At 43.2% G+C, this 27705-nt stretch overlaps 1 protein-coding gene across 4 annotated transcripts; it reads right to left on the reverse strand.

Annotated features, from left to right (window-relative positions):
- Window positions 1-1848: 1848 nt before the first annotated feature.
- Window positions 1849-20947, reverse strand: cmtm7 (CKLF-like MARVEL transmembrane domain containing 7). Of its 4 annotated transcripts, none has more exons than XM_068006358.1 (5): window positions 20627-20947; window positions 9778-9951; window positions 6314-6412; window positions 5363-5475; window positions 1849-2849 (listed from the first exon to the last, which is right to left on the reverse strand). In XM_068006358.1, exons 1-5 carry the CDS (start codon window positions 20732-20734, stop codon window positions 2717-2719), a joined length of 627 nt encoding a protein of 208 aa, XP_067862459.1. In that variant the 5' UTR covers window positions 20735-20947; the 3' UTR covers window positions 1849-2716. The 4 variants fall into 4 exon arrangements, with proteins under 4 accessions (XP_067862459.1, XP_067862458.1, XP_067862461.1 ...); XM_068006357.1 differs by having other exon boundaries at window positions 1849-2852; window positions 20627-20942; XM_068006360.1 differs by having other exon boundaries at window positions 2757-2849; window positions 5363-5444; window positions 20627-20933.
- Window positions 20948-27705: the final 6758 nt, after the last annotated feature.

Below are 27705 nucleotides of genomic sequence, written 5' to 3' on the forward strand. Positions count from 1 at the left end.
GGCAGTAAAAAGCCTAGCGGAGTTGAAAACAAGCAGAAGCTCCAAATCAGGAAACACCTTAGAGCTCATAGTCCAGGTGAAAGCAGGAGATTTGTGACAGCCCAGGGATTCCAGATGAGGGCAGGAGGAGATTTGTGGCAGCACAAGAGCTAATAATGAGCGCCAGCATAAGCTTAGCAGCGAGAAACTTAACTATAAGTGACTTGCGTTGCAGTTCCTAAACATTGGGAAGTCATAAGAAATAGGAGCAGGAGTAGGAGTAGGCCAATCGGCCCCTCGCGCCTGCTCCGCCATTCAATAAGATCATGGCTGATCTGATCCTAACCTCAAATCTAAATTCATGTCTAATTTCCTGCCCGCTCCCCGCAACCCCTAATTCCCTTTACTTCTAGGAAACTGTCTATTTCTGTTTTCAATTTATTTAATGATGTAGCTTCCTGGGGCAGCAAATTCCACAGACCTACTACCCTCAGTGAAGAAGTTTCTCATCTCAGTTTTGAAAGAGCAGCCCCTTATTCTAAGATTATGCCCCCTCGTTCTAGTTTCACCCATCCTTGGGAACATCCTTACCGCATCCACCCGATCAAGCCCCTTCACAATCTTATATGTTTCAATAAGATCGCCTCTCATTCTTCTGAACTCCAATGAGTAGAGTCCCAATCTACTCAACCTCTCCTCATATGTCCACCCCCTCATCCCCGGGATTAACCGAGTGAACCTTCTTTGTACTGCCTCGAGAGCAAGTATATCTTTTAAGTATGGAGACCAAAACTGTATGCAGTATTCCAGGTGCGGTCTCACCAATACCTTGTATAACTGCAGCAATACCTCCCTGTTTTTATATTCTATCCCTCTAGCAATAAAAGCCAACATTCCGTTGGCCTTCTTGATCACCTGCTGCACCTGCAAACTAACTTTTTGATTTTCTTGCACTAGGACCCCCAGATCCCTTTGTACTGCAGTACTTCCAGTTGCTCGCCATTAAGATAATAACTTGCTCTCTGATTTTTCCTGCCAAAGTGCATAACCTCACATTTTCCGATATTGTATTGCATCTGCCAAATCTCCACCCACTCACCCAGCCTGTCTATATCCCCTTGTAGGTTTTTTATGTCCTCCTCACTCTCTACTTTCCCTCCCATCTTTGTATCATCTGCAAACTTTGATATGTTACACTCGGTCCCCTCCTCCAAATCGTTAATATAGATTGTAAAGGGTTGGGGACCCAGCACCGACCCCTGCGGAACACCACTGGCTACTGGTTGCCAGTCTGAAAATGAACCATTTATCCCAACTCTCTGCTTCCTGTTAGATAACCAATCCTCCACCCATGCCAGAATATTACCCCCAATCCAGTGATTCTTTATCTTGAGCAATAATCTTTTATGTGGCACCTTGTCAAATGCCTTCTGGAAGTCCAAATACACTACGTCCACTGGTTCCCCTTTATCCACCCTGTACGTTATATCCTCAAAGAACTCAAGCAAATTTGTCAGACATGACTTCCCCTTTGTAAAGCTATGCTGACTTTGTCCTGTTAAATTATGTTTATCCAAATGTTCTGCTACTGTCTCCTTAATAATAGACTCCAAAATTATCCGCCTTGAGTCCCATTAATTTACTGAGTACCAATTCCTTAGTGATTTTAATCGTATTTAGCTCCTCCCCCCCCTAGAGCCCCCTGTTTGTCCAATGTTGGGATATTCTTAGTGTCCTCTACCGTAAAGACTGAAACAAAATATTTGTCGTGGGCAATGGAAGTAAGTAAGGACCATAATGCAAAGCAACTCAGAAAAGGCTTCTTGCAGTTGCTTTGGCTACTAGATACCGACAAACTTGATTAAAAAATTGTCTTTCAAAAAGTCTTTATTTTTCTAATCAACTATGACAATAGCAGCCAATTTTCCTTAGCCAGCAGCAAAAGAGGTAAAATTTAGTATCTATAGGTTTGGTCAAGGCATTTACATTTGGTCATTGCCCACATTTTATAAATATTAGCAACTGATTCAAATGAGGTGGATGTAAAATACCTATTACAAAAAACTGTCCTGATAATCAGTGAAAACAATATTAGAATAGTAATAGGTATATTATCCAAGGGTCATTGTTTAGATTGGGCTTGCAAACATTTCAGCATCTCGTTTCACTGCACCAAATGGTCAGACAGACATGACTAGAAACAGCATAGAACAACAATATGCATTGTACATATATAAAAGGCACTCCAATACTGGTATTTCCATACAAAATGAAATCTTGCACAAAAAAGGACACATTTGGAAAACATGCATCATTGTTAAGGTCACTTAGGCAGGTTTCCTGTTCAGCACAAAATATCTAGAACTTGTCAGCAAGGCAAAGCTAGGATAAGAGTAAAATGGTATTCTCAAACTAGAATTTCATTACACGTAATTTCCATATTCTGGCACTTTGAAATAAACTTTTTATAAAAGTGTAACATTTGTTTTTTTAAAGCACTGTAAATGGCTACGGATTGGTTGAGTTCCACATATTTTATGGAACTTGCTGCACTTGATGTGAATACTATGTGGTAATACTGTGGTACACAAAGGGAGGAATGTCCCAGAATAGCTTTTATACAAATTATTTCATTCAATTGATTTGTCAACATCTTTGGTACAGTGGCATAAAAGCTAGTTTAAACAATATATAAAAATATTTATATTCTTAGACAAAAGACACAATATGAAAAGTATCAAGTATGCCCTTGCATACAATTATTACAAAGCGATTCTTCAGATCCTAAAAGTGAGATGAGACTCTGCTTATTATATAAATCCAAAGAAACAGCTTCTCTCAACTTCAGAGATGGATCAGTTATACAGCAACTGCTGTAAAGAAACAAAGGAATTAGTTTTAAATCTATTCACAGAAAATAGCTTTAAAATGTTACTTCATTAAGATTGCCTAGAAGTTGCAGCTATCGTCGCTGGGTCAAAATCCTGGAACTTCCTAACAGCACTGTGGGAGAACCTTCACCACGCAGACTGCCAGCAGTTCAATAAGGCGACACCACCACCTTCTCAAGGGCAATTCAGGATGGGCAATAAATGCTGGCCTTGCCAGCGACGCCCACATACCATGAACCAATTTTTTAAAAATTCTTAAAGGAATACATACAAAGCTCTTAACCTTGAGTGTTCGTAAATCAATACAGCCGAGGTGACAGGCAGGCAACCTATTTTCAGACTGCCACCAATGTTGCTCTTGAACAGGCTGTTTTGAGGTGCACAGATATGGCCCAGTGACTATGCTTCCTCCACTCTTAATTGAATGCTCTTCCTCCTCCCCTCTCTTTCCCCACCCCCCCCCCCCCCCCCCACCAAAAAAAAAACTCATCTGAAATTCAGAATGTTGCAAGCTTCCTCTCAACTGGCTGCATATAGGAACAGGAGTAGGCCCCTCATGCCTGCTCCGCCATTTGATAGATCATCGCTGATCTGTGATCTAACTCCTTTGGCCCATATCCCTTAATACCTTTGGTTGCCAAAAAGCTATCTATCTCACATTTAAATTTAGCAATTGAGCTAGTATTAATTGCTGTTTACAGAAGAGAATTCCAAACTTCTACCACCCTTTGTGTGTAGAAATGTTTTCTAATCTCACTCCTGAAAGGTCTGGCTCTAATTTTTAGACTGTGCCCCCTACTCCTAAAATCCCCAACAAGCGGAAATAGTTTCTCTCTATCCACCCTATCTGTTCCCCTTAATATCTTATAAACTTCGATCAGATCACCCCTTAACCTTCGAAACTCCAGAGAATACAACCCCAATTTGTGTAATCTCTCCTCGTAACTTAACCCTTGAAGTCCGGGTATCATTCTAGTAAACCTACACTGCACTCCCTCCAAGGCCAATATGTCCTTCCGAAGGTGCGGTGCCCAGAACTGCTCACAGTACTCCAGGTGTGGTCTAACCAGGGGTTTGTATAGCTGCAGCATAACTTCTGCCCCCTTGTACTCCAGTCCTCTGGATATAAAGGCCAACATTCCATTAGCCTTATTGATTATTTTCTGCACCTGTTCATGACACTTCAATGATCTATGTACCTGAACCCCTAAGTCCCTTTGGACATCCACTGTTTTTAACTTTTTCCCATTTAGAAAGTACCCTGTTCTATCCTTTTTTGATCTAAAGTGGATGACCTCATTTGTCTACATTGAATTCCATTTGTCACAGTTTTGCCCATTCACCTAATCTATCAATATCGCTTTGTAATTTTATGTTTTCATTTACACTGCTTACAATGCCACCAATCTTTGTGTCATCAGCAAACTTAGATATGAGACTTTCTATGCCTTCATCTAAGTCGTTAATAAATAGTGAACAATTGAGGCCCCAAGACAGATCCCTGTGGACTCCACTAGTCATATGAATGAAGTTTGACCTGTTTAAAGTCAAGTCCCAGTGGGCAGGTGCCTAAAGCACAAAACTGCCACAAATTAACAATCTAACTTAAACTACAGGAATGACTAATTTGGGAAGTGGAATAATTCACAGTTAAGGCACATTGTGTTGCAGCACAGTAAAGAGAGTTTTGCATCTTGCATGCAATTGGCTAACATGTGATTGCTCTACATTTAATGACCAAAGTGGAAAAGGTATTCCATTCTCCAGCACCAAGATCCCTACCTTAAATGACATCAATTTACCGAATTTTTTTTTTAAAATATAAATTATCCATTATTAGCTTTTTTTTAAAAAAACCTGCAGTTTTAAACTAATCAAATTGAAATCTTTTTTGAAGACAACATTTTTTCCCCCAATTTAAGAGACCCTGCACTACTGGTGGGGCCATGCATGCAGCCAGCAAGGATTGTAAAATCAGGCATGTGATCTTATGCACCCAATTGGCTCCATGACCAATTTTTTAATGAGATGCAATTTTAAGCACTTTGTCAATACAACTTAAAACAATTTTTCTAAGGACCTCCACTGCAGTATTGAGTGTACATATTAGAGGTCTCAAGTTTTATACTTGGTATGTGGGAAGTTATGAGGGCATTAGTGCCCCTGTGCTAAGGACTATCACAAGTTCAACCAAGGTTTCCATCTATGGACTGCTATCCAGTGCCTACTAGGAAGAGACCTTGTGTGAATGTTCGATGAGGATAGGATTAGGCGGGGCTGTGACAGCCTTCATGTTGAAACAGCCTGTCAACACTCACATTTGAACGATCACTTGAGTGAGGTACCTGCAGGCTGTGAAACTACATCACAGGGCGAGTCAGCACTTTCAGCACAATGCAGTTTGGGCGGGGGGTTAGATATTGAATAGAAGGGGTCAGGGGAGAAAACGGAAAGAGTAGCTTCCTGTTTTATAAATCTGAAAGGTTCCTTACTTGCTGGTTGAGGAACACACCACATCTTGTAGGACAGCCAGGCACCAATACCATACAGAATTGTTGATACAAAGCCAAAGAACTACAGAACAGAACAGAGAGGTTAGGAGTTTCTGCAGAAACAAAAACAGGGTAATTATTCTTAATCAGGTATCCTCTTTCCTCCCAGTTATCATCAAATCTGTGCTGTATTAACTGATCACAAATGTGATATTGGTAGAGGTACTACCACTGGCCTCAACAGTCAAGTTCGAGGGAGGGGAAAGAAACTAGCAGGTTCCTGCTCCCAATTATTACCCAAAAACACTTAGCTCTGATACCTTGTGGTCAAATAGTCTGCCAACACCCACTGTCAAGTTTCACACAGGAGCAATGGCTACTTGTGCAAGGTAGCTGAAATGCCTAACACCAGCAAAATTATATCCCAGCAAGGAAATTACACCTCTTTATGAGAGGAGAAAATTGATGGTGAAAAGAACCCCAAAATGTGCCAGTTAATAGGATGTGTCATAAATATAAGTGCAGTAAAAACAAATTTGAAACTGGAGAAGTTTTACAAATGTTAGAGCCTGGTATGATATTTGCATAAAATGTTGAATTTCATTCTGGTGACTCTACCTGCAGTATTAGTGGGCAGATTAAGTTTCAGTGCCAAGATTTTACAGCACAACTCTTCAGCATCCATTTAATTTGATGGAGCCCATCATAAATCGTAACTAACTCAACCAGGGCACTCTCCAACAGTGGCTCATAACAAAGTTTAGTTCGCATGAAAAAACATCAAATGCTTGCCCTTTTGGGTTGCTGACTGTTATAGGCCAGTAACTAGTTTTGGAAAGCAGTGTCCTACTTTAATCTACTGAAGATACACTAATTTCTCACAAAAGTAGACATTTGGATTATGTTCCAAGATTTGATCTGCAAGTCTTTTAAAGCAAAAATAATTCTTACCACCCCAGCTGCCAATCCAGCATAGCCACTAGTCTTAGTTGCTCCAACAATGGAAGCAATCAATAGCAGAATGGTAGCAACAACATAGTGAAGGAACTCCTGTATTAAAAACACAAAACATTGTGAATACAATACTGATCTAAAATGACGTTGAAGTTATACTGCTGATCCTACATTTCAACCATTTTACACCACTGTAAAATGCACAGTTTAATTGCCCATTAAACAAAAATACTAATTCAATGAAAGGGAGGAAGAAAGAGAATCGGATGCAACTGATTCAACAGATGCAATGCTACAATTCAACAATTTGGGTCATAAGGCTCAAAAGCACTGATATGTAATGACCCAAACTCTCCAATGCCAGAAATTAAAAATACATAAGATTACATAATGATACACAACATATACTTTCAAAAACTATTGCAGGAGAGGAAGCAACCATTTTACTTTAATGCCAATGATTTTTAGCCAAATATTGAGAAGTAGTTAGGAGTATTTCACAAAATCAGGGAGAAGAGTGTTGACTTGGCTCAAAAAAGGGCAGGATTGGGTACTAAAATATTCCTGAATACAGTATTGATTAAGGACAATACTGCAGTGCAAAAGAGATGTCCTGGAAGGGTCAAGGACAGAATCTATTTGGTTAGAGTTAAGAAACAATAGGAGGTGCCATTACACTACTGGGTGTATTCTATAGGCCACCAACTGGTAGGAAGGATATAGAGGAACAAATTTGCAGGGAAATTACAGAGAGGTGCAAAAGCTATAGAGTAATGATAATGGGGGACTTCAAATATCCTAAAATAGACAGATAGTATTAGTGTAAAGGGCAGAGAGGGGAAAGAATTTCTGAAGTATGTTTGGGAGAACTTTCTTGATCAGTACATTTCCAGCCCAAAGAGGAAAGAGGCATTGCTGGATCTGGTTCTGGGGAATGAGGTGGGTCAAGTGGAGCAAATGTTAGTAGGGGAAAATTTAGGGAACAGTGATCATAGTATCATAAGGTTTAGAATAATTATGGAAAAGGACAAGGAGCAATCTAGAATAAAAATACTAATTGGAGGAAGGCCAATTTCAGTGGGTTGAGAACAGATCTGGCCCGGGTAAATTGGAATCAAAGATTGGCAGGCAAAACCATAATGGAACAATGGGCAGCCTTTAAAGAGGGGATGGGTCGGGTACAGTCTAGGTACATTCCCACAAGGAGGAAAGGTAGGGCAACCAAAGCCAGAGCTCCCTGGATGACAAGAGATAGTGAGTAAGATGAAGCAGAGAAAGGGAGCGTATGACAGATGTCAGGTTGATATAAGTGAGAACCAGGCTGAATATAGAAAGTTCAGAGGGGAAGTGAAAAAGGAAATAAGAGGGGCAAAGAAAGAGTATGAGAATAGACTGGCAACTAACATAAAAGGGAATCCAAAAGTCTTCTACAGACATAAATAGCAAACGGGTAGTAAGAGGGGTGGGGCCGATTAGGGACCAAAAAGACCCATGCTTGGAGGCAGAGGTACTAAGTGAGTACTATGCATCTGTCTTTACTAAGGAACAAGATGCTGCCAAAGTCACAGTAAAACAGGAAGTAGTTGAGATACTGGATAGGCTAAAAATTGATAGAGGAGGTACTAGAAAGGTTGGCTGTACTTAAAGTAGATAAGTCAGCAGGTCCGGATGGGATGCATCCTCGGTTGCTAAGGAAGTAAGGGTAGAAATTGCGGAGGTACTGGCCATAATGTTCCAATCCTCCTTAGATACAGGGGTGGCGCCAGAGGACTGGAGAATTGCAAATGTTACACCCTTTTTTGAACAAGGGTGTAAGGATAAACCCAGCAACTACAGGCTGGTCAGTTTAAGCTCGGTGGTGGGGAAGTTTTTGGAAACAATAACCCGGGACAAAATTGTCACTTGGACAAGTCTGAATTAATTAAGGAAAGCCAGCACAGATTTGTTAAAGGCAAATCGTGTTTAACTAACTTGATTGAGTTTTTTGATGAGGTAACAGAGGGTTGATGAGGGCAATGCAATTGATGATGTGTATATGGACTTTCAAAAGGCATTTGATAAAGTGCCACATAATAGGCTTGTCAGCAAAATTGAAGCCCACGGAATAAAAGGGGCAGTGGCAACATGGATACAAAATTGGCTAAGTGGCAGGAAACAGAGTAGTGGTGAACAGTTGTTTTGCGAACTGGAGGAAGGTATACAGTGGTGCTCAAGGGTCGGTAGTAGGACAGTGTTTTTTTTTTGATACACATTAATGACTTGGACTTGGGTGTACAGGGTACAATTTCAAAATTTGCAGGTAACACAAAATGTGGAAGTGTAGGACAGACTTCAAAAGGACAGACAGGCTGGTGAAATGGGTAGACACGTGGCAGATGAAATTTAACGCAGAGAAGTGCGAAGTGATGCATTTTGGCAGGAAGAATGTGGAGAGGCAAATTCCAGAGGGGGTACAGGAACAGAGACCTGGGGGTGTATGTGCGCACAAATCTTTGAAGGTGGCAGGACAGGTTGAGAAAGCAGTTAAAGAAGCATATGGGATCCTGGGCTTTATAAATCGAGGCATAGAATACAAAAGCAAGGAAGCTATGTTGAACCTTTATAAAACACTGGTTCAGCCACAACTGGAGTACTGTGTCCAATTGTGGGCACTGCACTTTGGGAAGGATGTGAAAGCCTTGGAGAGGGTGCAGAAATGATTTACTAGAATGGTTCAGAGGATGAGGGACTTCAGTTACTTGGATAGACTGGAGAAGCTGTTGTTCTCTTTAGAGCAGAAAAGGTGAAGGAGGAGATTTGATAGAAGTGTTCAATAGCATGAAGGGGTTAGATAAAGTAAATAGAGAAACTGTTCCCATTGGTGGAGGGGTCAAGAACCAAAGGACACAGATTTAAGGTGATTGGCAAAAGAACCAAAGGTGACACGAGGAAAAACTTTTTTATGCAGCGAGTAGTTATGATCTAGAATGCGTTGCCTGAAACTGGTGGAAGCAGATTCAATCGTAGCTTTCAAAAAGGAATTGGATAAATACTTGAAGGAAAAAATATTGCAGGGCTACAGGGAAAGAGCAGGGGAATGGGACTAACTGGATTACTGGGCCGAATGCCCTCCTTCTGTGCTGTAAACATTCTATGATTCTACAACATTGATTATACTTCAAAAGTACTTAATTGGCTGTGAAATGCTTTGGGACGTCCTGAGGACATGTACGGTGTCATAAATGCAAATTAGTTATTTTCTTTCTTTAAGCATAGGAGTGGGATTTTAATTCTAAAACTTGGGTGCAATTTATACACCGGATTTTATGGTTAGCATTTTTTCAAGCTGGGATTTCCAGAGGACCTGATCAATGTTAATCAAGTAGATCCTGGAACCTCAATAGGAATGTGAAAATGCACACAACTCAAAAAAGAATCAAATGCTAAATTGATTTTTGAATTACTTCAACTTAAACACTTACTGTTAGTGGCCAGTGCATGCAAGTGATTTTCAGATGAAGTCTTGTGAGGTAAATGATGTAAAATATCAAAACCATAACAAGAAACCAGATGGTGACAACTTCAAAGTAGCGGTAAGTTGAGTAGTGCGTCCAGTCCGAACACCTTATGCACAGGAATGCTATAAACACCACGATCTGAAAGAGGGGAAAATGTTCATTGCATTAAAACTCTGAGCACTCTTGATAACAAATACCAAGTATATTTAATGCTGAACTAAATTAATTGAAGTCCACATTATTTTCAGACTACCATTTTAAAAAAAGTGCACTGCTCTTACCAGTGTTAAAAGGTGCTGACTAGTAAACAGGTTGCACACCAAGGTTTGCAGGTCATGACAACCTGTAGAAGCTACCACAACAGATGCAAGACCTTAATTTAACAGTCATCGCCTTTCAATAACCAGGCCATTAACTGGAACGTATCTGTCAGGTGGCCATGTTTAACCAACTAAATGTGAGGCAGTGGAATCTTATTCCTGCTTATGTCAGAGAATTGTGATTTGAGGCCAATAAGAGATTAGCAATATAACTTTCACATAGCCTATCTACTTGTGGATCAGAGGAAATGAAGGAAATGACTATGGAAATCTCTGGCCTCCATGTTGACATAACCTCTGTCCTTGAGCAGAAACACAGTGGTCCAAATGGGAAAGCACATCTTTCTACAGATGTCTCCAACTCCTGAAGGTGTCCTGTACTACCTCTGGATAGATCTGATCACTTGTGACAACAGAAAACAAGTGCTGCTATGTTATCTACCCTAGCAAAATGCTGGGCTGAGGGAGTGATAATATAATCCTGCTAGTTCTGGATCACACTAAGAATGGGAACAGGTGTTCCCACCCCTACATCAGTCCATCAGGCTGCATAACACTCCACCCCCACCCAAGGAATCTCAAGAGTTTATAAAACAGAGAAGCTAATTTTCTCAGATAGTCCCTAGAACCCATCTGTCCATATTCCCCGCCAAAGGCCATTTGGCCAATCCAATCTCATCCCTTTCGAAGATTAACTCTCCATCTCGGCTCTCCTAAATCGATTACTTCACCTTTTTGCTTTCCTCATTCTCACTTCTAATCATATCTGTAGTTTTATACGTAATTCCTTATCTCCACATTACTTCTCGGTGCCTGCAGGAGATTTAATTTTTTTAAAATCCTTCAGCCTACACTGCCAGTCACATTATATTGTGACAGGAGCCAGAGCTATTGTCCTCTCCTCCCCACACAATCCCCAAGGTGAGTTCGCAAAAGAGCATGTTACTACAGCTGGGAGATGGCCATGAATATATCAATCAGCCTGACCCCCAGGAATGAGTGGGGGTCAAACCAATGGGTGGAAATCGCGTGCCAACACATTTCTGGGAGGAACCCACCGCAGTGGAAAATGTAAGCCTTTATTTTTACTCCCAAAATGTTATTTATTAAAAGGAAAAAAGGACTTCTTACAGCAATTAGCATACAAATATTAGTAATTGTCCAACATTTTAAGTTATATTCGGACATCAGGCGGTAAAAGGGATTCAAGAAAATAATACTAGTATGTCAACCTTGAAGAGACATTGCCAGCTCTATTAAAATGCCCCTTTCTGGAATTTTCGGATGTCAATCTCTTTTTTAAAAAAAATCACTAACTGATGCCAATTTCTCTCACTGCCCAATGTTTTCCATTTTCTGCATCATGGAAAGAATCTGCAGAAATCAGTGGTTCATCACCAGCCATTATAGCACATGAAAGTAAAAAAAGTATTTGATAAAAGACAGGCCAAGAAACTTCAGACAGTGAAAGCTAAATCATAAAGAGACTGCTCATGATAATTTAGCAGTTAGGGGTGGGGAAGTGAAGACCACAGTTCAGAGTGAGAATGTATCAAGATACCATGGAAATGCCATGCTTGAGACAAATATTGTTCTGGAAACTAGGCTGCAATTGAACAATATCTGCCATTCCCATATGACACTTATCTAATTATTATTTCAGCAACAGAAATTAAATCTAAAGAAATTAATAGCTGATCCATAAAATATAATTTAGCTAAATGTAAATTAATAACCAGAATTCACTTACTGTACATGATAGTGGTGATGGTCAAAGTAATTTACACTCATTTCAGTTATAGACATCAAGATCATCTCATTGCTCTTAACATACACACAGGTACAGTGGTTATGGTACTGGACAAGCAACCCAGAGGTAGTGAGTTCAAATACCACTATTGCAAATTGTGAAACTGAATTCAATAAATCTGGTAATTTGTGAGCTAGCATTAGAAAAAATGACAATGAAAGTTACTGGATTGTTGTAAAAATTCAATAATGTCTTTCAAGGAAGGAAACCTGCCACTCCTACCCTGTTCTGGCCTAGCAAGCCAGTACATTGTATAAATGGGATAACCCATCATCTTCTCAGACCACCAGAGACCTTGTCACCATCACCCACATCCCAAGAACAATTTTTTTTTTAAATGGCACCATCTTACATTTATTATAGTGTTGCTATGTTAGCAATCCTGGCTTTTGCGGTTATCAAAACTGAGCTCAGTAGTTTGTACTACTACTGAAGGCACTACCTACAAAGTCAGCGAAACATCAAGATTCATTTTGCATTTTTAATCTCTTGACCTCTTACTCTATTAAATAATTCTATTATTCATTATGTATAATTCATTTTAATACCTCTCAAATAATAACAGCCGTCTGGAATTATCTAGGAACTATATCACAATGAATGCAGCCAAAACCAAATCTAAACAGAATACTGAGTTTGGAAGCCAGAAAATAAAATGTTTGCAGTAGTCTGTTTGCACTGCAAGAAGATTGATTGCTCTGTTTTCTAGGCCATGCTTATTAACACTATAGAGCAAACTATGTGGCAAAGCATTCCTCACAATTGAAGGAGCTAAATACAGTTTACATAACACACAAATTACTCAAGTGCTTTAACAACGCTATAACAAATGTACAGAACAGTTTTTGTACAGATACAGCTCTATGTAAAGTGCAAGAATATGGGCAACAGAAATGTGATCAGGCGAGAATGTGGAGTTGAGGTCGAAGATCAGCCATGATCCGATTGAATGGCGGAGCAGGCTCGAGGGGCCGTATGGCCTACTCCTGCTCCTATTTCTTATGTAGAAAGCAGAAGGAATAAACTATGAGGAAAGATGAGAGAATCTTAAGCTTCAATGTAAAATAAAACAATTAAAGTGGCTATGGCTCAAAATATCTAAAGTAGGATATAGATAATTACTTCTAAGTACATTAAGAAAATAGGACCATTAATGAAAATGAGTAAAAAAAATTTAGAATAGCGAGGAGTAACTACTTCACTCAGTGATTAATCTTTGGATAGCATGGTAAAAGTTGGTGGTGTTAAAAATACAATAGCTGGCAGAATTAATCTTCTAAAGGGATGAGCTTGAATGGGCCAAATGACCCTTGTTGGGAAGCTTGGGTCATTTTATAACTGATTGATCAGTGTGGAATCACTGAAGCCCTCACTGTTGCCTTAAATCAGCTTACCTAGCTTAGACTAGTAACAATGTGGAGATGCCGGTGATGGACTGGGGTTAACAATTGTAAACAATTTTACAACACCAAGTTATAGTCCAACGATTTTATTTTTAATCCCACAAGCTTTCGGGGGCTTTCCCCTTCCTCAGGCGGTGTGGAAGTTCCACACCGCCTGAGGAAGGGGAAAGCCCCCGAAAGCTTGTGGGATTAAAAATAAAATCGTTGGACTATAACTTGGTGTTGTAAAATTAGACTAGTAACATTCTTGGTCATATGGCTCAGCACCACACAATGCCTAGATCTTTTTTCCTTTTTCCAATTTTTCCCCCCCACCCAATCTTCTCCAGCGTTAGTAGCCCTCCAGTAACTGACCCAAGAGAGGAGTGATGATGTGGAGATGCCGGTGATGGACTGGGGTGGACAAACGTAAGGAATCTTACAACACCAGGTTATAGTCCAACTGTTTTATTTGAAAATCACAAGCTTTCGGAGGCTTTCTCCTTCGTCAGGTGAGTGTGGAGAGTCAGGAGAGTATTAACTTGCCATTCCAACATGGTGGGCATCACAACTGAACCTGATCCTATTTTCATCTGATGCCCACACATGCACATTTTTCGACAGTGGACAAAGGATAACAATCAGGTTTGAGAACCTGGCTGATTTTCCACTGCCGAGGCTAATTGTAATATCCGATTGCTGCCCTGCCCAGATCAGCTAATTAAGCACAGACCAGGAATCAAAACTGGGCCATTCAGGTCTATCGCTGTACTACATTGGACTAGGCCTTCTGCAGGACTTTGTAACTCATGGAGACAATCCTTAAGGGCCTCTTACCCTCCCTATCTCTGAAACCTCCTCCAGCCTATCACCCAACCCGAATTCACCACTCCTCAAACTCTGATCTCGTGTACCCCCCACCACCACCTTTGTTTCACATTTGCAGCCATGCCTTCCACTTCCTAGATCCCACACTCTGGAATTTCCTCCCTATACCCCTGACTCTCCACCTCCCTCAAGACCCTCCTTAAAGCCCACCTCACTTCTCCTAATTTCTCCTCCTTTAGCTCAATGTCCTTTTTTCTTCATGCCTCAAGCACCTCAGGTCAATTTTCTAAATTAAAAAGGCACAATATAATTGCAAGTAGTTGTTGTTGAAATATCCTAGATGTGCAAACTATCAGGGAGTATATACAAATGTCAGACTTGTATTGTTTATGCAGGGAATTGCTGAGCTTGAGTACCAGCTGGGTCCATTCCACAATATACATAAGGAGGAAAGGTTTCTGCAAAACACAGATGGAGGAATAGTGAAGCAGAGGAAGTAGATGACTGCCCATGGAGGAACAGATATAGAAAAACCTGGAGGGTCTGGCTGCCCAAAAGGTACTGTATACAATTTAACATCTATGATGAGAACAAGGATGGAGGGTAGTCAAGAGCAACACTACAACACCATGGAGTAGTGATTTACCTATGGTGAGAAGAGTCACCATCTAGGAGGAGAGGTGAGTGGTAGTTGTGGGGGGGCGTCCATTACTAGGGGAATAGACAGCAGGCATAACAGGGATTCCCAAATTGTGTGATACCTCCCAGGTGTTATGGTAAAGGGCATAATGGAGCAGGTGGAAAAACTTCTGCCTGCAAGGGTCAGGAGGGGGCGGGGGGGGGGGGGCAGTGAGGGGGTGAAACCAGCCAGAAATCGTGGTTCATGTTGAAAACAATGATAGGAAAGTGTATGATGGTCTTGTAGACCTCAAAATGTTGTAATCTCAGGATTCCTAATTTCAAGTTCTTGTATTTTGAACCAAACTCCCCAAACACTCTAGATTAGAGTTAGGGAGGAGCAAATTATGAATACCTAGAAAGATGTAGAAAGGAGGGTTTTACATTCCTTGGACACTGGTGGTGGAGCTCTACAGATGGGATGGGCTTCATCTAAATCGATTTGATACTTCAGAGAGAGGGTGAATTGAGCATTGGAGAAGAAATTAAACTAGTACGGCAGGGAGGGTGAGCAAATCTTAAATCATATGGGGAGGTTTACAAATAAGTATTAGTGAAAAAGGAAAAACTTTTTAAAATAGCAAGCACAAGAAAGAAGCATGAGGGACATATCTTAGCCTGTCTATATCCTCTTGAAGTCTATCACTATCCTCCTCACTGTTCACTGCACTTCCAAGTTTTGTGTCATCTGCAAATTTGGAAATTGTGCCCTGTTCACTCAAGTCCAAGTCATTAATATATATCAAGAAAAGCAGTGGTCCCAGCACAACCCATGGGAAACACCACTGTACACCTCTCTCCAGTCCAAAAAACAACCATTCACCACTACTCTGCTTCCTATTACTAAGCTAATTTTGTATCCAAGCTGCTACTGCCCCCTTTATTCCATGGGCTTCAATTTTGATGACAAGCCTATTATGCAGCACTTTATCAAACACCTTTTGAAAGTCCATATACACCACATCAACCACATTGTCCTCATCAACCTCTCTGTTAACTCATCAAAAAACTCTATCAAGTTAGTTAAATGCAATTTGCCTTAACAAATCCATGCTGGCTTTCCCTAATCAATCCACACTTGTCTAAGTAACCGCTAATTCAGTCCTGAATTATCGTTTCTAAAAGTTTCCCCACCACTGAGGTTAAACTGACTGGCCTATAGTTGCTGGGTTTATCCTTACACCCTTTTTTGAACAAGGGTGTAACATTTACAATTCTCCAGTCCTCTGGCACCACCTCCATATCTATGGAAGTTTGGAAGATTATGGCCAGTACCTCCGCAATTTCCACCCTTACTTCCCTCAGCAACCTAGGATGCATCCCATCTGGACCGGGTGACTTATCTACTTTAAGTACAGCTAGCCTTTCTAGTACCTCCTCTATCAATCAATCACCTCCCTAACCTATCCAGTTGAAATAATTGGACTGGAGCACATAATCTAGGCTGACACTTCAGTGCAGGACTGAGGGGTGCTGTATTGCCAGAGTTGCCGTCTTTCAGATGAGACGTGAAACCGTGGCACCATCTGCCCTCTCAAGTGGATGTAAAAGATCGAAAAAGAGCAAGGGAGTTCTCCCCGGTGTCCTGGCCAACATTTACTCCTCAAGCAACGTCACTAAATCAGATTATCTGGTCATTATCTCACTGTTGTTTGAGAGAGCCCTTGTGTGCAAACTGTCTGCTGCATTTCCTACATTACAACAGCAACTAGACTTCAAAAAGTACTTAATTGGCTGTAAAGCACTTTGGGATGTCTGGAGGTCATGAAAGGCTCTATATAAATGCAAGCTCTTTCTTTAAACATTCAACCTTGTTCTGCCCTTAAATAATAAGCATGAGCCCTGGTCCTCCCTAATCTATCCAGTTGAAATAATTGGTCTATATAAACATGATCTAGTCCCTTCACTATTTTATAAACATTGATCAAATCACCCCCAAGTCTACACTTCTCTAAAGTATAGAGACCCAGCTCATTGAGTCTATCTGAGTAACTAAGGTGTTTTGAACTGAGAATTAATCTTGCAACCCTCCTCTGCATCCTTTCCAAAGCCTCAATATCCCCCAACATATGAGACAACCAAAACTGGGCACAGTATTCTAAGTGAGGCCTAACCAAGGTCTTGTGCAAGGACAAAATGGAATTTTTTGTTTTATACTAAATTGTCCTGTGAATACCCCCAGAACACTGTTCGCTATAGCTATAGCTTCACAGCTTTGGTCATGAACCTTTAGAGATTGATGCACTAAAACACCCAGATCTCTTTCTTTCTCCACTGGCTTTAATTCTTTTCCCTGCAGGTTGCATGTATGTTTAGCATTTATCTGCCCATGTTCATAACACTACACTTTTCTAAATTAAACATCATTTACCAAACACAGGCTCAATCCCCAGCACATCTAGATTTGCATGTAGTAGTTGAGTATCCTCTACTGTCCTAACTCTCGCATATATTTTGGTATCATCCACAAACTTGTGGATCATTCCCAACACCTACATCATTAATGAAAATAGTAAATAGTAACGGTCCTAATACCGCTCCATGCGGGACACCACTGCTAACCAGTCTCCCAGCAGATCTAAATCCACTGAACCACTTTCTACCTACAGGCATCCAACCAATTTTCAATCGAAAAGGATAGTGATGGGGAATAAAAAGAAAGGGAGAAAGAGTATAAATGGATCAGGGTTGCAGTGTTCATGTGTAAATGTAAAAAGCATTAGAAAGTCAGGGATCTAGAGGCACTAATTAGAATGGAGGAACAGGATGTAATCTTGGCAGAAAACTGCACAATGAAGGTTAGTGGTTCTGGGTAGGATCAAAGACAAATAATTAAAGCTAAGATTTCAAATCTTACATCCTTGTTCAAGCAAGGGGAAAAGGATAAGTCAGGGAAACTATAGACCAGTTAGTCTTATTTTGGCTGATTAAATTCAAAGGTCCATAATATGGGATAAAATTTGATTGAAAATGAGATTGAGCAATTGAATAGTATGTTGAAATTGTGGTAGACAATGATTGGCGTGCTGTGTGCAGTTCTGGGCACCCCATTACAAGAAGGATATCACAGCCATGGAAAGAGTGCAACAAAGATTCACTAAAATTATACCAGGAATGAGCAGTTATAGTTTTGAAGAAAGTCATTTTTTTTCAAGCCTTTCACTGGAAAGGATGGTTAAGAAGGCATTCAATAGAGGCTTTCAAAATTATGAAATTGAGAGGGTAAATAGTGAAAGTTTTTTTTAATATAATGGTTGGTGACTGGGTAACAAGGGAGAATAGCATAAGCCTCATCAATAGAGGAATGAAAGGGGAAGTTAGAAGTTTTTTTCCACCTGGGTTTTACCACAAGTGTCTAGTAAGGAAGAGACTAACATCATTAAAAATGGACTGGATAAGACTTACTTTAAAAGAAATATATGGAATGCACCACCTGAAAGAGTAGTGAAAGCAGATTCAATAATAACTTTCAAAAGGGATTTTGGATAAATACTTGAAGGGGAGAAAATTGCAGGGCTATGGGAAATAAGCAAGGGAGTTGGACTAATTTGATAGCTCATTCAAAGAGTCTGCACAGGCATGATGGGTCGAATGGCCGCCTATTATGTAAGATTCTATATGAATGGGTGAGAAAGAAGAGCAGCGAAATGGGAGTAGCTAGCTCCAACTGAGTTAGCACAGGAGAGATATGCCAATTGCCTCCATCTGTGCTCTAAGTTCTATGGAGGCCGGATTGTTCATCTTCAAGAGTACCATTCATGTCAGGAGTACCACACATAGGCAGTTGACAACACTCATGAGGTAAATCTGCCTCTAGGCATGCAGAAAGACCTGAACAACATCCAGGCTTGGGCTGATAAGTGGCAAGAAACATTTGCGCCAGACAAGTGCCAGGTAATTACAATTTCCAACAAGCGTTTAACCACCTCCCCTTGACATTCAATAGCATTACCATTGCCGAATCCCCCACCATCAACATCCTGGGGCTCACCATTAACCAGAAACTAAACTGGACCAGCCACATAAATACTGTGGCTACAAGAGCAGATCAGAGGCTGGGTATTCTGCAGCAAGTGACTCACCTCCTGACTCCCAAAGCCTTTCCACCATCTACAAGGTGCAAGTCAGATGTGTGATGGAATACTCTCCACTTGCCTGGATGAGTGCAGCTCCAACAACACTCAAGAAGCTCGACACCATCCAGGACAAAGCAGCCTGCTTGATTGGCACCCCAGACACCACCTTAAACATTCACTCCCTTCACCACCGGCACACCGTGGCTGCAGTGTGTACCATCTACAAATACACTGCAGCAACTCGCCAAGGCTTCTTCAACAGCACCTCCCAAACCTGTGACCTCCGCCACCTAAAAGGACAAGGGCAGCAAGCATATGGGAACACCACCACCTGCACATTCCCCTCCAAGTCACACACCATCCTGACTTGGAAATATATCGCTGTTCCTTCATCGTCACTGGGTCAAAATCGTGGAACTCCCTTCCTAACAGCACTGTGGGAGAACCTTCACCACACGGACTGCAGCGGTTCAAGAAGGCGGCTCACCACCACCTTCTCAAGGGCAATGAGGGACGGGCAATAAATGCTGGTCTCGCCAGCGACGCCCACATCCCATGAATGAATAAAAAAAAGGGTGAAAAGCTAATCTCAGTACCAGTTTTCAAAATACACAAGGAGACAACAGTGGATTACGGAAACCACGCCTAATGCAGATGGCATGACTAACAGTAGGTTAATCACCGGACACAGTGTATCACCCGACCCAGTGATTTCCGACTTTACACACCTTTTCTCAACCATGTATATAAACTGTCAAACCCCTTTCGCCAATAAGTCATATCAGAGTGCAGATTTAGTGCACTGAAAGTTAGAATGTATTTTAAAGCTATCGTTGGGATGGAGGTGAGCACTTAACTTCTACTCGAGTGCCCGGGATCTCTCCGGATAGCAGAGATTGTGAAGCCTGCTCACACCGAGTGAAGTTTGCACATCACCACCATCAGCGCGCACTCTTAAAATCTCACTCCCGCCGGGTTATTTTCAAATGGATCGACGATTAAAACAACGGAATAAATTACCCGAGTTCCATGTGAAACCAGGTCGTTTTACAAAAGCAGACGGGGGTGTGGCTCTCGGGTCGGTTATTCACAACGGGGTTAAGTGAAGGAAAGCGGGAGGACTTCAAACTTGAAAAGTTAAGACACAAAAGACATTTGCATCTTAAAAAGTGGTGGGGTGATTTTATCCAGACCTCTTAATGGGACCAGATTAGATCAGGAAGCGGTCTCTAGACACAACAGCTAGTCCGAGTCTTCGTTTTGTCCCACGGCTCAGCCACACTAAATATCAATGGGAATTACTTTGACAAACCGAAACTTGCTTTAAGGCAAAATATAATGTTTTGACTTCGATCGAAAAAAATACCGGCATAAATTAAAGCGCGTTACTATAATCCCTGTCTCTATTAAACACATTTTGAAAATTGTTGATCCAAAACACTGTTTTTTGGCTCCTAGTTGATGGTAGGATAAACTTGTCTCATTATAAAAACTTGTCTCCATGTCGGTTTTCGTGCAGTGACAAGACTTTAAATAACACAGGGGCAAAAAAATAACACCCAACTATTCCACCCCAGGTAAGTACAGGGGTGGGGGCGCGCACACACACACACACAAAAATATAATTTTAAGCAGAAATGTCGATTTTTTTAAAACTAAGGACATTAGAAAATGAAGAATGAGGAGGGAGCGGACACAGATAGGAGGGGCGGACCCTACCGCTTGCACAATCTTCAAAATGCCAGAAAAGGACCTCGCATAATTTCGGTCTATGAAGCCGTTGCCTGTGGTGATGGTGGTAGTAGTAGTTGTCGTCGTCTCCGCCATCGTCCTTCAGTATAAAGCCGCCTGATCTCTGCACAAATCCCGCAATCTTCCGGCACCGCTGCTGGTTAGAATGAGCCCAGTCCGGGACTCGCCGCTTGATTGACAGCTGGACTGATCGGGTGTCCGCAAATCAGGAGCCACGGAGCTGGCGATTGGCTGCAGGGCGCGCAGTCGGTGAGTGGCAGCCCCAATATCTGTCCGCGCCGCTACACAGTGAGGAGGAGAAACCTCGTCAAAACCACAATTATTTTTCTTTTTGCCTCAAGTTCTCTTCTGTAACTACCCCTGATAACATCTCTACTGTAGTGCTAAAGACCTGAGCGCCGGAACTAGCTGCCTCCACCCCAGCCAAGCTATTCCAGTACATCTACCTGACAAAGTAGAAGATTGCCCAGGTATGACCTATCCACAAAAAAATAGGATAAATCCAACCCAAACAAGAACCATCCTTTCCGCCTCCTCTCACTCACCAGTAAAGTGATGAAAGAAATCATCAATTATGCCAATCAACTGACACCTGTTCACCTTCAAAAGCAACACCATCATCAAGTTCCCCACCATCAACATACAAATGGGTTGCCGGTACGCTCGAGGCTTTCCGCGACCGGTGGGCACCGCAGGGGCTGGAGTGCATCCTGGACGAGGAGAATAAAATTTTAATTTGAACACTTGGTTTTGGTTTGTTTGGTTTTAGTATTTAAGCACACCCCACACCCCCCCCCCTTCTTATAAAAGGGGGGCCTAATACAAAAAAAAAGAAAAAAAAATCTGAAAGTGTCTCTTTGTTTAAATCTCTCGGAATCATAGCTTTGAATTATTTGATAATTTAATATTTTCACTAAAAAAAAAGAAAAAAAAATTGTGAAAGTTTATCTTTGTTTCAATCTCTTGGAATCATAACTTTGAATTATTTGATAATAATTTGATATTTTCACTGAAGTGGCTTTTCATAATCTGGTCAAGTTTATTACTTGTTAGTGATTGTGATGTTGAGACAATATTCAAAGCAATCAAGTTGTCTTGAGTGAATTTGCAAACCAACCATTGGACAGAGAAATGGAAATTCCATCCCATGGATGGTGGGAATCGTCCCCAGTTCTAATATAGAGAATGGGTGTGTCTGAGGATTGGCAGGAAAAAAAAAGAAAAAAAAACATACAAATGGGTGCTGCTGCAACAACACTCAAGAAGCTTGACAACATCCAGGACAGAGTAATCTACTTGATCATTCCCTCCACCACTGGACTCAATACCCACTCCCTGCACCACTGGACTCAATACCCACTCCCTCCACCACTGCACTCAATACCCACTCCCTGCACCACTGGACTCAATACCCACTCCCTCCACCACTGGACTCAATACCCACTCCCTGCACCACTGGACTCAATACCCACTCCCTCCACCACTGCACTCAATACCCACTCCCTCCACCACTGCACTCAATACCCACTCCCTCCACCACTGGACTCAATACCCACTCCCTCCACCACTGCACTCAATACCCACTCCCTCCACCACTGCACTCAATACCCACTCCCTCCACCACTGCACTCAATACCCACTCCCTCCACCACTGCACTCAATACCCACTCTCTCCACCACTGCACTCAATACCCACTCCCTCCACCACTGGACTCAATACCCACTCCCTCCACCACTCGACTCAATACCCACTTCCTCCACCACTGGACTCAATACCCACTCCCTCCACCACTGCACTCAATACCCACTTCCTCCACCACTGCACTCAATACCCACTCCCTCCACCACTGCACTCAATACCCACTCCCTCCACCACTGGACTCAATACCCACTCCCTCCACCACTGCACTCAATACCCACTCCCTCCACCACTGCACTCAATACCCACTCCCTCCACCACTGCACTCAATGCCCACTCCCTCCACCACTGGACTCAATACCCACTCCCTCCACCACTGCACTCAATACCCACTCCCTCCACCACTGCACTCAATACCCACTCCCTCCACCACTGCATTCAATACCCACTCCCTCCACCACTCGACTCAATACCCACTTCCTCCACCACTGGACTCAATACCCACTCCCTGCACCACTGGACTCAATACCCACTCCCTGCACCACTGGACTCAATACCCACTCCCTCCACCACTGCACTCAATACCCACTCCCTCCACCACTGCACTCAATACCCACTCCCTCCACCACTGCACTCAATACCCACTCCCTCCACCACTGCGCTCAATACCCACTTCCTCCACCACTGCGCTCAATACCCACTCCCTCCACTACTGGACTCAATACCCACTCCCTCCACCACTGGACTCAATACCCACTCCCTCCACCACTGGACTCAATACCCACTCCCTCCACCACTGCACTCAATACCCACTCCCTCCACCACTGCACTCAATGCCCACTCCCTCCACCACTGGACTCAATACCCACTCCCTCCACCACTGCACTCAATACCCACTCCCTCCACCACTGCACTCAATACCCACTCCCTCCACCACTGCATTCAATACCCACTCCCTCCACCACTCGACTCAATACCCACTTCCTCCACCACTGGACTCAATACCCACTCCCTGCACCACTGGACTCAATACCCACTCCCTGCACCACTGGACTCAATACCCACTCCCTCCACCACTGCACTCAATACCCACTCCCTCCACCACTGCACTCAATACCCACTCCCTCCACCACTGCACTCAATACCCACTCCCTCCACCACTGCACTCAATACCCACTCCCTCCACCACTGCACTCAATACCCACTCCCTCCACCACTGCGCTCAATACCCACTTCCTCCACCACTGGACTCAATACCCACTCCCTGCACCACTGGACTCAATACCCACTCCCTGCACCACTGGACTCAATACCCACTCCCTCCACCACTGCGCTCAATACCCACTCCCTCCACTACTGGACTCAATACCCACTCCCTCCACCACTGGACTCAATACCCACTCCCTCCACCACTGCGCTCAATACCCACTTCCTCCACCACTGCGCTCAATACCCACTCCCTCCACCACTGGACTCAATACCCACTCCCTCCACCACTGCACTCAATACCCACTTCCTCCACCACTGCACTCAATACCCACTCCCTCCACCACTGCACTCAATACCCACTCCCTCCACCACTGGACTCAATACCCACTCCCTCCACCACTGCACTCAATGCCCACTCCCTCCACCACTGGACTCAATACCCACTCCCTCCACCACTGCACTCAATACCCACTCCCTCCACCACTGCACTCAATACCCACTCCCTCCACCACTGCATTCAATACCCACTCCCTCCACCACTCGACTCAATACCCACTTCCTCCACCACTGGACTCAATACCCACTCCCTGCACCACTGGACTCAATACCCACTCCCTCCACCACTGCGCTCAATACCCACTCCCTGCACCACTGGACTCAATACCCACTCCCTCCACCACTGCACTCAATACCCACTCCCTCCACCACTGCACTCAATACCCACTCCCTCCACCACTGCACTCAATACCCACTCCCTCCACCACTGCACTCAATACCCACTCCCTCCACCACTGGACTCAATACCCACTCCCTCCACCACTGCACTCAATACCCACTCCCTCCACCATTCGACTCAATACCCACTTCCTCCACCACTGCGCTCAATACCCACTCCCTCCACTACTGGACTCAATACCCACTCCCTCCACCACTGGACTCAATACCCACTCCCTCCACCACTGCGCTCAATACCCACTCCCTCCACCACTGCACTCAATACCCACTTCCTCCACCACTGCATTCAATACCCACTCCCTCCACCACTGGACTCAATACCCACTCCCTCCACCACTGCACTCAATACCCACTCCCTCCACCACTGCACTCAATACCCACTCCCTCCACCACTGCACTCAATACCCACTTCCTCCACCACTGCATTCAATACCCACTCCCTCCACTACTGGACTCAATACCCACTTCCTCCACCACTGCACTCAATACCCACTTCCTCCACCACTGCATTCAATACCCACTCCCTCCACTACTGGACTCAATACCCACTTCCTCCACCACTGCGCTCAATACCCACTCCCTCCACCACTGGACTCAATACCCACTCCCTCCACCACTGAGCTCAATACCCACTCCCTCCACCACTGGACTCAATACCCACTCCCTCCACCACTGCACTCAATACCCACTCCCTCCACCACTGCACTCAATGCCCACTCCCTCCACCACTGCGCTCAATACCCACTCCCTCCACCACTGGACTCAATACCCACTCCCTCCACCACTGCGCTCAATACCCACTCCCTCCACCACTGCACTCAATACCCACTCCCTCCACCACTGCGCTCAATACCCACTTCCTCCACCACTGCGCTCAATACCCACTCCCTCCACCACTGCACTCAATGCCCACTCCCTCCACCACTGCGCTCAATACCCACTCCCTCCACCACTGCACTCAATACCCACTCCCTCCACCACTGCGCTCAAAACCCACTCTCTCCACCACTGCACTCAATACCCACTCTCTCCACCACTGCACTCAATACCCACTCCATCCACCACTGCAGCACTGCAGCAACTCACAAAGCTTACTTTGACAGAGCCTCCCAGCCTGTGACCACCACCGCCAAGAAAGATGAGAGCAGCAAGATCATGGGAACACCATCACCTCCAAGTTCCCCTCCACACACCATCCTGACTCAGACATGTATCACTGTTACTTCATCATCACTGAGTCAAAATCCTGTAATTACCCACCTAACAGTATTATAGGCGAACCATCGGTGCAGCTCAAGGAGAAAGCCCACGACCACCTTCTCAGGGAAACTAGAGATAGGCAATAAATGCAGCCTTGCTTCATAGCAGCATCACCCACAACCTAAGAACAAATTAAACAAAAAGTTATTTTACGTTTATATAGAAAATTCTTTTATTTGCTGGAGTGTTTGTGTAATTATAGGAAATTTGACAATTCTAAACCACAGTACAGACAGTCTGTAAAACAAAGAGCTAATCCTTGACTTCTACAAAACCAAAACTCAGACTTAGACCTATACATCCTCGGTTACCAGAAGGTTTTACTGAGAACAGTGCCTACTGTTCTAGATGATCATCAGCTGGGTCTAGATGATCCTTCTCAAGGTTATAAAGTAGTGAAGGCAAAACACAATTTATGCTGCTGCCTTTAATGACTCTTGTATCTGCACATTGAAGTTCTTCTGCTCCTCTACTCCTTATCATTTAGGGTATAATTCCTTTCCTTATTCTTCCAGTATATATTACTTCACATTTTTCTACATTGCCCTGTATCTGCCATCTGTCTGTCCATCCTGGTATCTTCTCTATGTCCTCCTGTAGGCTTTCACAATCTTTGTCACAATTTGCCATATCAAATGATTTGGTGTCAACAGAAATTTTGATTGTGGCCCAAATTTTCCTAGGGACTTCCGACATTATTATGTCGCATCTATGTCAGCGGTACCCTTGAATGGCGCAAAAGAAAGAGGAAATTATGGAGTAAGTGACTTACACCACTAATTATGGCGTTCCATATTTTCCTGGATCTTTCATACCAATTTGCTGTTACTCCTTGCCGAAAATAGTTGGACGGTCATTTTCATAGCTCTGCTCCCATTAAAAACAATGGCAATCACAATTTTGCTGGATTATCGCCAGTTTTCATGCTATTTAAAAATAATGGTGCTGGTGGCCTGGCAGTGGCATGATTTATTGCTCATAGATCATTTACTTTAAGAATTGCTGGCACAATTACAGTAAACCATTCCATTAGCTTACATAGCTCAATTGCTAAATTTAAATCTGAGAGATAGCTTTTTGGCAACCAAAGGTATTAAGGGATATGGGCCAAAGGTGGGTATACGGAGTTAGATCACAGATCAGCCATGATCTTATCAAATGGTGGAGCAGGCACGAGGGGCTGAATGGCCTACTCCTGTTCCTATGTTCCTATATGGACTGGTATGCAGATAGAAAACAGGATCAGCAAACCCATGGAATCTCTGTACTCAAATTAATAAACTTTAACAACATGGTCTAAATGGAAGGAGGCCAACTAATTCCAACTAGAAGAAATCGGCCTTGTGAGATGATCGCTTTTGATGAGTGCCATACTTCGGCTTCGAATAAAAGCCGGTTTTAAGTCCTCTGCCACCATGTTTAATATATTGGTTGAATCGATGGAAAAAATGGCTGCATCATTTCCGATTCACCACCATGCTCGCTGCAGCATATTCTAATTAGGAATTCTGGAAAATATAGAGAAAGTACCGATGGTGAGATCTGTGAACTTGCCGTTGCAGGAAAATTTGGTTAGTGTTCCCTTAATTCCTAGGACGAGATCATTTATGCATTTTTTTTTATTTGTTCATGGGATGTGGGCGTCGCTGGCGAGGTCAGCATTTATTGCCCATCCCTAATTGCCCTTGAGAAGGTGGTGGTGAGCCGCCTTCTTGAACTGCTGCAGTCCGTGTGGTGACGGTTCTCCCACAGAGCTGTTAAGAAGGGAGTTCCAGGATTTTGACCCAGCGACAATGAAGGAACGGCGATATATTTCCAAGTCGGGATGGTGTGTGACTTGGAGGGGAACGTGCAGGTGGTGTTGTTCCCATGTGCCTGTTGCCCTTGTCCTTCTAGGTGGTAGAGGTCACAGGTTTGGGAGGTGCTGTTGAAGAAGCCTTGGCGAGTTGCCGCAGTGCATCCTGTGGATGGTACATACTGCAGCCACGGTGCGCCGGTGGTGAAGGGAGTGAATGTTTAAGGTGGTGGATGGGGTGCCAGTCAAGCGGGCTGCTTTGTCCTGGATGGTGTCGAGCTTCTTGAGTGTTGTAGGAGCTGCACTCATGCAGGCAAGTGGAGGGTATTCCATCACACTCCTGACTTGTGCCTTGTAGATGGTGGAAAGGCTTTGGGGAGTCAGGAGGTGAGTCACTCGCTGCAGAAT

This window comes from Heptranchias perlo, chromosome 2, assembly GCF_035084215.1.
Source record: "Heptranchias perlo isolate sHepPer1 chromosome 2, sHepPer1.hap1, whole genome shotgun sequence".
NCBI lineage: Eukaryota > Metazoa > Chordata > Chondrichthyes > Hexanchiformes > Hexanchidae > Heptranchias > Heptranchias perlo.

Coding starts and splice junctions, on each gene's coding strand:
- cmtm7 (XM_068006357.1), bottom strand. CDS start 20,734: ATGGCGGAGACGACGACAACTACTACTACCACCATCACCACAGGCAAC. Junction 9,952..20,626: donor TTTTGAAGATTGTGCAAGCG/GTAGGGTCCGCC, acceptor CCCCTCTTTCAG/ATCGTGGTGTTTATAGCATT. Junction 5,476..6,313: donor CTGGATTGGCAGCTGGGGTG/GTAAGAATTATT, acceptor TTGTTTCTGCAG/AAACTCCTAACCTCTCTGTT.